Source organism: Mandrillus leucophaeus, unplaced genomic scaffold (genome assembly GCF_000951045.1).
Source record: "Mandrillus leucophaeus isolate KB7577 unplaced genomic scaffold, Mleu.le_1.0 Scaffold23, whole genome shotgun sequence".
Taxonomy (NCBI): Eukaryota; Metazoa; Chordata; class Mammalia; order Primates; family Cercopithecidae; genus Mandrillus; species Mandrillus leucophaeus.
This window is the reverse complement of record NW_012102365.1, coordinates 4,005,525-4,020,283: the sequence shown is the minus strand read 5'-3', so window position 1 is coordinate 4,020,283 and position 14,759 is coordinate 4,005,525. Positions and strand designations below refer to the sequence as shown.

At 38.6% G+C, this 14,759-nt stretch overlaps 1 protein-coding gene across 2 annotated transcripts in view; it reads right to left on the bottom strand.

Annotated features, from left to right (window-relative positions):
• Positions 1 to 14,759, bottom strand: part of LOC105540955 (protein 4.1) — a 151,740-nt gene that overhangs the window by 127,124 nt on the left and 9,857 nt on the right. For both annotated transcript variants that reach the window (XM_011981742.1, XM_011981743.1), the window contains exons 2-3: positions 12,080 to 12,292; positions 8,676 to 8,780 (exon numbers count right to left, since the gene is read on the bottom strand). In XM_011981742.1, the coding sequence (XP_011837132.1) occupies positions 8,676 to 8,780; positions 12,080 to 12,292 (318 nt within the window). The remainder of the gene's footprint in view (positions 1 to 8,675; positions 8,781 to 12,079; positions 12,293 to 14,759) is intronic.

Sequence of the window (14,759 nt, the reverse complement as noted above, 5' to 3'; positions counted from 1 at the left end):
GCCCGTCTCGGCCTCCCAAAGTGCTGGGATTACAGGCTTGAGCCACCGCGCCCGGCCGGGTTCTTCTTTCAAAACACCTTCTCGCAAGTGGTTTCTTCTACTTGAAATACTCTCTCCCTATTTCTTCATCTGCAAGATTCCTGACTGTCTCTTATAATTCATATCTGTTATTACCTTCTCCAGAAAACCGCTTCTGACTCCCTATCTATGTGGGTGTCCATCTTACTGCTATTGCCTAGTCAGTTTGGGAGCTCCATGAGGAAAGAGACTGTCTTTTATAGCTCTGCCCAGCACAAGGCAGATACTATCTGAACAATAAATGTTTATGAATGATGAACAAAGAATAGATGAATGATGCTACTGAAGTAAACCAGGAGAGATTAATAAAGTTTCAACTAGAGAGATGGCGTTTAAAGAGGTAAAATGAATAGGAGCAGATATAGTTTGGATGTATATCCCCACCCAAATCTCATGTCAAATTGTAATCCCCAGTGTTGGAGGTGGTGCCTGGTGGGAGATGACTGGATCATGGGGGCAGATTTCCCCCTTTGGTGGTGTTCTCATGATAAGAGTTCTCACAAGATCTGGTTGTTTCAAAGTATGTAGCATCCCACCCCCTCTTCCTCCTGCTCTGGCCACGTAAGACGTGCCAGCTTCCCCTTAGTCTTCTGCCATGATTCTAAGTTTCCTAAGGCCTCTCCAGAAACTGATGCCACCATGCTTCCTGTACAGCCTGCAGAACCATGAGCCAATTAAACCTTTTTTCTTTATAAATTACCTAGTCAGGCATTTCTTTATAGCAGTGCAAGAACAGACTAACACAGGAGCCTTTCATATCTTTTGCAGCATTTACAATCTTAGGTCATAATGTTTTAAAAAAAGAACTCCATTCCCTGAGTTAGTCATCAGCTACCCTTACATGGAGGTCCTAAAACCCCCACACATACACATAAGAGATTTATACAAATCCTTGTCTTTTGAGGTAAAAGACTTTTCTACAGCTCCAGAAGTCTACCTGTCTTAACTCAAGGAATAACCATTATTTATGCTGCTGTTAGGATGTTGACTTCAAATCACTGCTCCAAGATATGTTATAGAAACTCTAGAGCACAGGTAATTCTAGGTCTCATTCTTTAAATACTAAGCTAACATACAAATAATAATAATAATAATAATAATAGACAAAAAACTACATTTAAATTACTTAGAGGTGTTGACCCAAATCTCTGTAGCAAAAGACAAGATCACAAATGCAGCCTCCCTACTCTGAAAGTATATTTATAAAATTCCCCTTCATTGTTCTAATTTGCCAGAAAATAAAGACACAACCGTGACTGCCACTTGCCTTCAAGGCCAGTCATGAATCAATGAGAAACAATCAATCCTTTCAGATGACTATAAACTAAATTACTCATACTCTTGATTTAATAGTCACTCCTGTGGTTGCTCTTTGCCCGTGAAGGTGAGCAAAAGACTTCTGGTTTGACTGACGATCTTTTCAGAGCTGATTATCTGACTCTAAAGGTAAGAAAATTCATCGACACAGAAAATGGATGGAAAAAGACAATGACTACATACATTGAATTGAATGTAGTCCTAATTTAAAATTCTCATTATTGACCAGAAGAGCACAAGTTTTCTGCTTACAGATGAAATTTGGAGGGAGGGGGAATTAATGTAAGTGACTTTTCTCCCAAGGAAAAAGTCCTTGATTCATTAGTAAATAATTCTAAGCAGGAATAAAATGTAGGAAGCAACTATTTAACTGACAATTTTGATTCATAGTGGCAACAAATCTCTCACAGAGCTATAGAAGTTTGCTTCTGGGCTGGGCGCAGTGGCTCATGCCTGTAATCCCAGCTCTTTGCGAGGCCGAGGCAGGTGAATTACCTGAGGTCAGGAGTTCAAGACCAGTCTGACTAACACGGTGAAACCCCGTCTCTACTAAAAATACCAAAATTAGCTGGGTGTGGTGGTGCGTGCCTGTAATCCCAGCTATGTGGGAGGCTAAGGCATGAGAATCACTGGAATCTAGTAGGTAGAGGTTGCCGTGAGCCAAGATGGCACCACTGCACTCCAGCCTGAAAAAAAAAAGAGGTTTGCTTCTTACTGCATTTCCACTTATCTTGCCAGACCCTAGCAACAGGCCCATTATCATGCAGTGAGTAGGAAAAGTGAACAAGCAAGCCACTCCATATGAGGGAAAACTTTCCTCCCTGCTAAATGTACTCAATTGTCTACAAACAAAGCACAAAGCTGTTAATGACAGAAGTTACATATACAAAGGACAAATCTTTACATACACAAAAAGAAGACACCAGAGAATGGAAAGAAAACAGTTCTCTCTCATTGTATTATGGCTCACATTTTTTTCTACAACATAAACTAATTCTATAGAGGAAACAAAAAAACTACAGGTGAAATGTAAAATCAAGGAAAGGAGTAAAAAGCTAAATAAGAAAATAACTTAGGAAGGGGCAGCAGGCAAGGAGCTACAGGAGTAAACTGACTATGCAACTAGAGGATGTCACTCTGCCTTTATGTGCTTCAGTTTCCTCATCTGTAAAATGGGAGGGTGAGCCCCCAAAGCCTGTATAGCTCTATTACCTTCTGTATTTTCAGAATGGCAGAAAACTTAGATGACCATGATTTACTATGAACTTTATGGATTCAATCATTTCACAAGTATCTGTGTACTTGTAGAGAGGGTCTTATCTAGAAATTTGGCTTGACAGTACATATACATGGAATGATAGTGTTAAACAAAAATTATGGAAGGCCATTGTTTTGGTCTAAGCTTCTTCACTGGCTCCAACAGATCAGGCCAAACCAAAATGGAGTCACTCACACTAAATACCACATAATCAAACTGAAACCTAAAGGAAGTGGGTAGATGCTAAACAGACCAGTTTTTCCTGAAAACAGGAGATTCCAGTCTACCTGAGTCAGTTTAACAAGGAAGTCCTCTCTGCTTTAGCATTTAGAAGAAAAGTAATGACATAAACTAATCAGCTTTTTCCTATTATATGGTTTCCTTATTCCTACCTTACAAAACCCACTGTTCTGCCATTGCTTATTGGGAGCCCTCATTGTATTTTGTAGTATGGAGGCTGCCTAATACTTGAATCACAAATAAAAGCCAATTAGATCTTTAACTAAATTTGCAGTGATTTTATTTTTTTCTAATAGATAAAGTAAAGCCATATACTCTTGCTAAATACAATCAATTTTAAGTAAAAGATACACTGTTCTTTTGTACATCCTAAGAAAATAACAGGTAGAATATTCAACCCGAAGGATGCTCCAGAATGCATCTCTAGATTACAACACACAAATCTTTTCTTTTAAAGCCAAGGCCTTGATTAATTGGTAATTTCATTTTAAAACAATAATAGTATCTTTTTTTTTTTTTTTTTTTTTGGGAGATAGGGTCTTATCCCTATCACCCAGGCAAGTGCAGTGGTGCACTCATGGCTCACTGCAGCCTCGACTTCCCAGACTCAGGTTATCCTCCCACCTCAACCTACCAAGTAGCTGGGACTAGAGGTATGCACCACCACACTCAGTTAATTTTTTCAGTTTTGGTAGAGACAGGGTTTTACTAGTCTCGAACTCCTGGGCTCAAGTGATCCGCCTGCCTCTACATCCCAAAGTGCTGGGATTACAGGTATGAGCTACCATGCCCAGCCAATAATACTATCATAATAATAATGATAATACCTTATTTTTATTGAATGCTTACTATATGTCAGGCATGATTCTACATGCTTTCATATAGATTATCTCATTATCATTCCCATTTTACCAATGGGAAAACAGGACAAGTAACTTACCTAACTTGCAACTAGTATGTGGCAAAGCTATTCTCTCAAGTGTAACAATGTGTCTTTTTCAATAAACATTTGTTGAAGGCCTACCACATCACCGCCAGGCAATATGCTAAATAACATTCTTTAGGAAATCAGTCTGGTAAAAAATAGACGTGGGCCCAGAATAATAGATGAAAATCAACCCACACCAAGATATATAATTGTGAACTCTCAACTTCATAAGGACAAGAAAAAAGAAAAGATCATACTCACTTGATTGTGTAAAGGAGGAGGGAGAGGAACAAAAGTCATATAAAAGATCAAAAATCAAAATGGCTCTGGCCCTTTCAAGAGCAACACTGGAAACTAGAAGACAATGAAGCAATGCCTTCAAAATTCTGAAGGCAAATAACTTCAAGCCTAAAATCCTATACCCAACAAAATTCACAATCAAATGTGAAGGCAGAATAAAGCCATCTTTTCAGACATGTAATGTCTCAAAAACGATTGCATCCCATGTACCATTTCTGAGGAGTAGCACTCTATCAAAACACAAGGAAAAGCAAGGATAAAGGAAACAGGAATAACATCACAGGAAAGAGGCAAAGCACATCTGCAGGATGATAGTGATGGGAGATACCCAGGACAGCTGTGTACAAAACAGACCGTGATACCCATCCAGACTAGACAACTGTGACTTAAGAGACAACTGTGACTTAAGAGACAGCATCATTTATTTATTTCTGAGACAGGGTCTCACTCTGTTGCCCCAGCTGGAGTGCAAAGGCATGACCTTGGCTCCCTGCAACCTCTGCCTCCTGGGTTCAAGTGATTCTCATGCCTCAGCCTCCCGAGTAGGTGGGATTACAGGATTGTGCCACCATGCCTGGCTAATTTTTGTATTTTCAATAGAAATGGGGTTTCACAATGTTGGCCAGGATGGTCGTGAACTCAGGTGATCCACCCAGTTCAGCCTCCCAAAGTGCTGGGATTACAGGCATGAGCCACCGCACCCAGCCAAGAGACAGCATATTAAGGAAGGCCTGCCATCACTAAGGTGTTTTTGCTACTGTACTGACCCTTTAACTTGACAATCCTAAGGTAAATCTTCCCCAGATTCATTTTTGTACAAGATTTACCCAGGCCATGTGCTAATGAAGTTCTTACTTTCCCTTCCATGCTCTGCTTCTGAGATCAGCTAAGGACTCTTGTTTTAATTAAAAAATAAATAAAATTTAAAAAAAAAAAAAACTGTTTTGACTTACTTCTGAGCTGGAGGTTGACCATAATAAACTTAGAAGCATAAAATATAGAGTAGCCCATTCCCTTTGATGATGTTCCCGCTGGATGTCCTATAAGAACCTGGTCCATACAGACCTGCCGATGCCCTGACTATGATAAGGCCTATATTTCCCAGGATTCGCTTGCCCATTGACTTCCCAAGTAGGGGCTCTTATAAACTATCAGGGAAGTTGAAGCCAGATTATGATTCAGAGGTATCAACTTTTCTTTTCCAAAAATACTTGCCGGGGACAATAATGCACTTTTCTGACACAGCTAGGTTTGTACTTTGTTATTAAGCTTTTATATTAAGCACTTTTAACAACACTTTACACCTAAATATGTAAGTGAACATAAATAAAGCAATTTGACATTTGCTCTTTAAAAACTAATTACGGTCGGGTGCAGTGACTCACGCCTGTAATCCCAGCACTTTGGGGGGCCAAGGCAGGCGAATCGCCTGAGGTCAGGAGTTCAAGACCAGCCTGGCCAACATGGTGAAACCCCATCTCTACTAAAAATACAAAAAATTAGCCAGGCGTGGTGGTGCATGCCTGTAATCCCAGCTACTTGGGAGGCTGAGGCAGGAGAATCGCTTGAGCCCAGGAGGTGGAGATTTCAGTGAGCACAGATCAAGCCATTGCACTCTAGCCTGGGTGATAAGAGTGAAGCTCCGTCTCAAACAAACAAAAACTAATTACAATAGCGGTAAGGCACAGTGGGCCATGCCTGTAATTTAGCATCTTTGGGAGGCTGAGGCAGGAGGATTGCTTGACCCCAGGAGTTCAAGACCAGCCTGAGCAACATAGTGAGGCCCTGTCTCTACAAAATATAAAAATTTAAAAATTGGCCAAGCATGGTGGTGCGTGCCTGTGGTCCCAGCTACTCGGAAGACGGAAGTGGGAGGATCGCTTGAGCGTGGAAAGCAGAGACTGCAGTGAGCAAGATCACACCACTGCACTCTAGCACAGGCAACAGAGTGAGACCCTGTCTCAAACAAAAAAAAAAAGTGAAAACCACTATAAAGAAAATAAACTTGGTGACAGGACAGAATATAAATCCCAACAATGGTGAAAATTTTTCAGTGTAACTGAAAATTTTTGTCCCAACGTGGGCCCTAGAAGCTCAACTGTAAGCAGAAATTATTTCTTCTGCTGAATGGCTTTAGATGAGTCAGCTTCTAGAAATGTAAGTATGCTTGGATCACAGAAAAAAATATTTCCAGCCATATTTTGTAGATGTAGGTACTCGGTGACTTTACATGCCAAATTAAAGGATTGCTAATTACTCTCAAATCAATTTTGGTTGTTTTTTCCCCCACAATGTAACTATTCAATTTCTGGGAATCAAAATTATCTCGCTGAGCTTACAGAAAACACTTTTCAGAGTATTTCCCTTGATTCATGGGAGAATTTTCTTTTTTTTTTTTTTCTTTTTTGAGACGGAGTCTCGCTCTGTCGCCCAGGCTGGAGTGCAGTGGCGCGATATCGGCTCACTGCAAGTTCCGCCTCCCGGGCTCATGCCATTCTCCTGCCTCAGCCTCTCGAGCTGGGACTCTGTAGCTGGCACTACAGGCGCCCGCCACTGCTCCCGCCACCACGCCCGGCTAACTTTCTGTATTTTTAGTAGAGACGGGGTTTCACCGGGTTAGCCAGCATGGTCTCAATCTCCTGACCTCGTGATCCGCCCACCTTGCCTCCCAAAGTGCTGGGATTACAGGCGTGAGCCAACGCATCCGGCCAATTCATGGGAGAATTTTCTAGCTCACAGTTGTAGAAAGTTTTTCACTGTAGTTTTGAGGGCATTGTTTTGTTTTTAAATTAACTTCAATGTTCCCCTACTAATGGGAAATAGTGGTTTCAATTAAGGCTAGAATTTTTTTAATTATTCATTTAAAAATTATAGTTGTAATATATTTATGGGGTAGAAAGTAATGTTATGTTTTTTTAATACCATGTGAAATGATTAAATCAAATGAATCAAACTATCCATCATTTCAAATATTTGACCTTGTGATGAGAACATTTGAGATTTACTCCCTTCATGATATTGAAATGTACAGTACTCAAATATTAGCTATATTTACCAGTACAAGCTAGTTTGGGCCCTAAGGGAGACAAAGTAAAGGTTAAGTCTTTTAAGAATAATATTAACCTAGTGCTCAAACACAGTTCTGTTTGAGTTAGTAGTCATTCATAGAAGAAACAAATTTTTGTAAACTACTAGGTATATTCTACAAATAGACTTTGTTTAGGCAAAGGATAATTCCATGTCTTCTAGTTTGCATTATCAAACTCACACAACCTAATCTACAGTTTGCAGGTGTTAAAGGCTGCTGCCCTTCAACTTTTCTTAATACACTTAAATTATCTTGGAGAAAGGATGAACTTAAATGGCTTAAATTCAGTGTCTACAAGACTCCAGGATCCCCCACTTTACACCCACCCCCAACCTGGCCATATACGTCTCCAGATTCATCTGTTACTTTATTCCTCATACCCTGTGTTCACCTAGGCTAGATGGCTTTCAGTTCCTGAAATGTCACTCTCAACTCCAGTTCTTACACAAGCCATTCTCTCTCCACCTCACTTGCCCATTTTATCCTTCAGGTCTCTCTCAGCTAAGGCATCACCTCCCCAGAAGCGACTTCCTGGGCCATACTCTCCCCTGATAACCTGTATTTCCTTTTGTATAGTGCTCATCAAACCAGTAATTAATGTTATCTTCATAATAAACTGGAAGTTTCAGAGGGCAGGGACTATGTCTGCCTTAGACTATGTCTAGCTGCATCCATATCATCTAGTACAGCACCTGCAAATACTTGTTAAACTGGACTAAAGCTTTCATCATTAGATTTATGTTAAATATTTGCAATTTTCAATTAATTGGCCCAGGAAATAATTCAAGTATTCTGAGGTGAAATACCTGACTTTAAACCTTTCTTCCCTCCTCCAAGTCCTTAACTTTTCTTCCCTCCTCCAAGTCCTTAACCTTTCTTCCCTCCTCCAAGTCCTTAACCTTTCTTCCCTCCTCCAAGTCCATTCTTTTACTTCCTTCAAAAGTTAACAACTGGTTTCCTTTTAGGTTGGAGGAAATGTCAGATTCATCGTTATGACTGTTTCAATAATATTGGGATTTTATTCTGTTTCATAATGTTGCTTTCAAATTATAATTATAATTATATTTAATTATATGTCATTATAATATTAATAACAGATCATCCATTCAACAAATATTTGCTATAAACCTCCTATGCATTAGATACAATACCAATTGCATAATATATTAAGTTATTGACATCTACAGTACTTGTTAATCAGTGCATCATACCTCTTTACTTTCCTTGCCTTTTAAAAACATATAATATATACTTTATTTCAATGATGAAAGAATACACCAGCAATGGTCTTTTCTTTAAAATGTTAATTCTAGAAGAAAAACAGCAGGAAAATCTAAGAAATAAGAGTAGACAAGAATAACTCTAAGAATACTGGCTTAGAGAAGCAGGTATAAATACATTCTTAACAACAAAAGAATTAAAACAAATTTTTTGTCAGCTTCTTAAATTGCAAGCAGGCTCCTCACCTTAGAGGTTGCGTTATCCCAAATGGCTAGACCAAAATAGTCTTCTTCCAAAAGATTGAGATGCTCACATACTCGTTTAAGCAAATCTTGTCCCTTAGCATGTTTCTGCAAAGATATACGTGTCTTAGTTGAGTTCAGGTTTCTTCTTCTTTTATTTTTTTCTCAGAAGAGATGGGGATTCACTCTGTTGCCCAGGCTGGAGTGCAGTGGCCTGATCATAGCTCACTGCAGCCTCAACCTCCCGGGTTCAAGTGATCTTCCCGCCTCAGCCTCCAGAGTAGCTAGAACTACAGATATGCACCACCATGCCTGACTAATTTTTAAAATTTTTTGTAGAGACAGTCTCATTATGTTGCCTGCGCTGGTTTTGAACTCCTGGGCTCAAGTGATCCTCCCACCTCAGCCTTCCAGTGTGCTGGGATTACAGGTATGAGCCACTGCACCTGGCCTGAGGTTTCTTCTTACTTCTATATCCTTCATGAAATAAAATAAAAATGTCACTTTCCAATTTCTTCTTTTATCTTTGGTTACCAACAAACTTTCAGGTGGCTACATAGTTTAAGCAGGAACGATGATTTATAAAATTCCTGTTCTTCAATTTGTCAGTTTACATATGTAATACGCATATATTAGATTGGAAATTGTGTTACAATTCAAGGTAAAATTCCACTTTCCTTCCATCTCATATTCCCATCTCCATCCTACACATCACATTCTTTATTTTTGGTGCAATATTTCCTATAGCATGCTATGAGCAACTCTCAGTTACTGTGACTACTTAAATTACTGAATCAACTGTCCAGAGTGACATTTAATTGTAGCTGTGGAAATCATTAGACTGTATCATTTTCAGACCAAATGTCCCAAAGAAAATGAGCTATGCCTCAACTCCCTACAATCTCTTTCAGAAAAATGAATAAAGTAAAATTCTAGATAGCCAACAGACACTACCTGTTGGAATGGCTCTTTCAGTGGTGCTAGGAATCATTTCCTTAATGTTTCTTAACTTAGAAAGTCAAACCACTTCCAAATTTGGGTTATTTTACTCCTATTTATAGGAAGAAAATATCCTAACTTAAAGACTGAGATTTAGTCAGAAAGTCCTGGCTCCTCCATTTACTAGCTAAACAAGCTGAGTAGATTCAATTAACTTTTCTGAACATTAGTTTGCTTAGCTGTGAAATGATAAGAATATTTACACTCATCCTACCTCGTTATTGGAATTATTTAAAAATAATCAAATATGTGAATGTCTTCTGAGAAATACATATGAAAATACTTCAAAAAATCAGAATCATTTTTTGGGCAAACATATATGACATGTCCTCCTCTCAGTGAGCTGAGTTATTTTTAATGACTATTAATAATTCACAAAAATGTTCATCCATTGTCAGTTTTAACTCATCTATATCAAATCATTTTCTTCTTTTTTCTCCCATGTTTTCATTCTAAATGACAGAAGATGATTTGAAAATGCTTCATGTATTTTCCTTAATCCCTTATTCATAATTCTAAAATCCAAATGGATTTTTGAAATCTAAATTTGGACTTGAACTGTAAAGAGGCTATTTATAATCTTCATTTATCCATCTTAGAATGAATCTTCATATATCTTACCATAGAAATAGTATGTTTGATCATGTGGGTGCTGCTACAGACACTGCTGGGTGTATTATAAAATATGCAGAATATGTACTTATTCCCTTGCTAAACTTCAAAATATTCTGAATTCTAGTTTTTTGTTTGTTTGTTTTTTGAGATGGAGTCTCGCTCTGTCGCCAGGCTGGAGTGCAGTGGCATGATCTCGGCTCACTGCAACCTCCACCTCCCGGGTTCAAGCAATTCTCCTGCCTCAGCCTCCCAAGCAGCTGGGACTATAGGTGCGTGCCACCATGCCCAGTTAATTTTTGTATTTTTAGTAGAGACCGGGTTTCACCATGTTGGTCAGGATGGTCTCAATCTCTTGACCTCGTGATCTGCCTGCCTCGGCCTCCCAAAGTGCTGGGATTACAGGCGTGAACCACCGTGCCCAGCCTCAAAATATTCTGAATTCTAAAACACATCTGTCCCCAAGGGCTTCATATATAAGAGATCCATATCTGGATCTTGGTCTGAATGGGAAGAATGAGTGTAAAATATCTTTCCCCATCTCTAAATTAGTTAGTGCAAGAAGCAGAAAAAGCAGACCCTAAGTCTCTAGTTAGGTGTATAGTACCTGTTTTAAAGTACAATTACATCTTTCTTGATTTCCTTTTTAAACTTAGAGAATACCTATTAGTAAACATAGCATAATATTTTAGATGATTTGTGCTTGAACATATTTGCATTTGCTCATAAATACGGTGATTAACAAACAAGGGTAGGTGCGGTGGTTCATGCCTATAATGTTAGCACTTTGGGAGGCTGAGGCGGGCAGATCGCTTGAGCCCAGGAGCTCAAGAGTAACCTGGGCAATATGGTGAGAATCTGTCTCTATAAAAAATAAAAAAAATTAGCCAGGTGTGATGGTGTGTGCCTGTAGTCCCAGCTACTTAGGAGGCTGAGGTGAGAGGATCACCTGAGCCCAGGAGGTTGAGGCTGCATTGAGCTGTCACTGCACCACTACACTTCAACCTGGGCAACAGAGCAAGACCCTGTCTCAAATAAATAAATAAAATAATTTGTTGCACATATATGTGAATTATATGCTTTGTCAATAAAAGCTGTTACTAGTAACAATTAAAACAATTGCCTATATATCAAGCATATCATAATAAATAACTACTGTTCTAGTTTGAAAAACAGTTAGATTTTTTAAAATTTCAACTTGCCCTGAAGGAGCAAAAACAGTAACTGAATAACTCTGATATTTTTCTTCAATCCTGATTCAATCACTTATTCTTTCAGAAAATAGAAAATTTTAAGAAATGGCATTTACTGGGCTTAAAGACTTACTCATCATCTTCCCATAACCCCACCTCCAGAAAATCACTATTAATACTTCTATCCACAGAAATAATCATTAACAGTTGGGCACAGTGGCTCATACCTGTAATCCCAGCAATTTGGGAGGCAGAGGTGGGCAGATCACTTGAGGCCAAGAGTTCAAGACCAGCCTGGCCAATATGATGAAACCCTGTCTCTACTAAAAGTACGAAAAATTAGCCCAGCGTGGTGGCACATGGCTGTAATCCCAGCTACTCGGGAGGCTGAGACAGGAGAATCACTTGAACGTGGGAGTTGGGGGCTACAGTGAGCCAAGATTGCGCCATTTTACTCCAGCCTAGGTGACAGAACACAACTCTGTCTCGAAAAAAGAAATCATCTTTAGAGTGAGTCTTATTGTGGGCAAAATCACCATTTACCCAACTCTAGGTGAAACAACCTGTAAGAGTTCTGATTGTTGGAAATGAAAACATACTCACCTCCACAACACATTCATAAACTGTGTCATCCAACAAAGAAACCTTGCAGTGCATGTTCCTGTGTTTTCTGATTGATTTTTGGGAAGCTTTTAATTCTCCTTCTGCTTTTGATTCAGGGCTTTCTTCTTTTACTTCTATTTTGGAGCACTCTTCAAGTCCTTCTCCTTCCTTAGTTTCAAAATCTGGATCTTCTCTGAGTTCTTCCTGAGCAGGCTACATATCCATGATATCGCCAAGTCAGTAATAAAGACATTTCACAAAACATGCTGTATATGCTTTTACCTATAATAATCTTACCAACAAAAGCATGAACTAAAACAAATATAGGTGACATTAATATTAAATAATTATTTTTCTATAAAAAGTAATACGATCCCCCAAATGACCTAAAGACTTTGCTAGTATTAAAACTTCTCAGGTAGAATCCCATCAAATCAATAAATGAAGATTTCAGGCAAACCAGAGGTTACCAATCCATTGCTCTCAGCATTATGTATTCTTCCTGACCAAGCCATTACATGCTATTATTAAAGTTTACAAAAACGTTGTCTCTGCCCATGCTCCTCAATTTTAGCAAGGTAGCCTTACAAACTGCAATATAAGATGTGACTTGTTACATATTCTAACTTTTAAATTAATTTTAATTCTAAGAGAAATGCTTGGAACCAATTTTATATCATTAAGCAAACATATATAGTAGGCTAAAAATTTTAACTACCAGTTAACACCTTTCTACCCAATATTAATCACGTTAAATGCAAAGAAGATTCAATGAAGGAAGAGTTTCCTGGTGCAATCTTAAATTATCCCTAAATAATACCGATAAGTAGGATAACATTTTTGGCACACATTTTTTTTTGAGACGGAGTCTCGCTCTGTTGACCAGGCTGGAGTGCAGTGGTGCGATCTCGGCTCACTGCAAGCTCCGCCTCCTGGGTTCATGCCCTTTTCCTGCCTCAGTCTCTTGAGCTGGGACTCTGTAGCTGGGACTACAGGTGCCCGCCACCACGCCTGGCTAATTTTTTTGTACTTTTAGTAGAGACAGGGTTTCACCATGTTAGCCAGGATGGTTTCAATCTGCTGACCTCAAGATCTGCCCACCTTGGCCTCCCAAAGTGCTGGGATTACAGGAGTGAGCAAACGTGCCCAGCCAGCATACATTTTACTTGTACTTTCAATACAACAAAACTACTGACATATTTTTATCTAAACCCAACTAATTCTTTTCTTTTAAAAGAATATGTTACTTCCTTGTGTAACAGCTGGAAAAAAATTAAAAGAAAAAAAGAATGCATGGTTGACAATTAGGAAAAAGGAATTATTTGACTCCTGCATTAAATACTGGAAGTAATCTAAAAGACTCCTTCCCATCTTTCATGACCTTCTCACTACAACCTCAGGAAGACCCTTTATTGGCCATCCTATCTATCTATGCCCACTCTACTGTCTTTCCTATCAGTACTCTGGTGCCTTCATAACTTATTACAATAAATAATTATTTTTATTTACTACTTTTTTTGTCTTTTCTATTGAAGTCCACAAGGGTAGAAATCATGTCTGTTTTATAATAATAATAATACCAAACATTTTTACAACAATTACAATGGGCCAGTTACTATTCTAAGAAAATTACTTATGTGAACTCACTCAATCCTCATAACTACCCTGCGAGGCAGGTACTATTATTACACTCCCACTTGACAGAGGGAGGATGATAGTACCTGGCCTGCAGGGTTGTAAAACTGAGGCCAGAGAAATTAAGTAACTTGCCTAGGATCATACAATTAATAAGTCACATACCAGTCTGGCATGATTTGTTTTCTTTTTTTTTTTTTTTGAGACAAGAGTCTCACTCTGTCACCCAGGCTGGAGTGCAGTGACATAATCATGGCTCAATGCAGCCTCCACCTCTCAGACTCAAGTGATCCTCCTACCTCAACATCCCAAGTAGCTGGGACTACAGGACAGACACCAAGCCCAGCTAGTTTTTTAATTTTTTGTAAAGATGGTGCTTCTCCATGTTGCCCAGGTTGGTCTCGAACTCCAGGGCTCTAGTGATCCTTCCGCCTCAGTCTCCCAGAGTGCTGGACTTACAGGCATAAGCCACCACACTCAGCCCCAAAATCCATGATTTTAAACCTCTTCACCATACTGTAGTTTTTATTTACCAAGGTATATCTAGCCTTGGGTCTGGCACACATGGTAGGTTTTCAATAAATATTTGTTGAAGTAATAAATAAACAAACATTAAAAATTTACATAAGCTTCCAAAAAATCCAAGCTCCTCTGGATGAAGATTGGTACAATCCTATATTTTTATATGTTATATACTTATATGTAATATAAATATATATTTATATATTTATAATATAAAGCAAAAACGCTTTTTAAAAAATTCTGGATAAAAAAGGACCATTTAAATAAAATCCTATTACATATACAGAAATATGGTTAGGCAAATAAACCTTTATCCAGAAGGCTGTGATCCACAAGGTTTTGACTATAAATATTAGTTTTCAAAAGGCCTAAAATAGTTTGTTCCTTTAAATAATATCTCCTTTAAATTTTATTAACAATATCGTTTCTTTTTCTCCACATGAAAACAAATACCTATGGACAATTTATTTCAATTCCGAATTAAATATATATATATATTTTTTGAGACGGAGTCTCGCTCTGT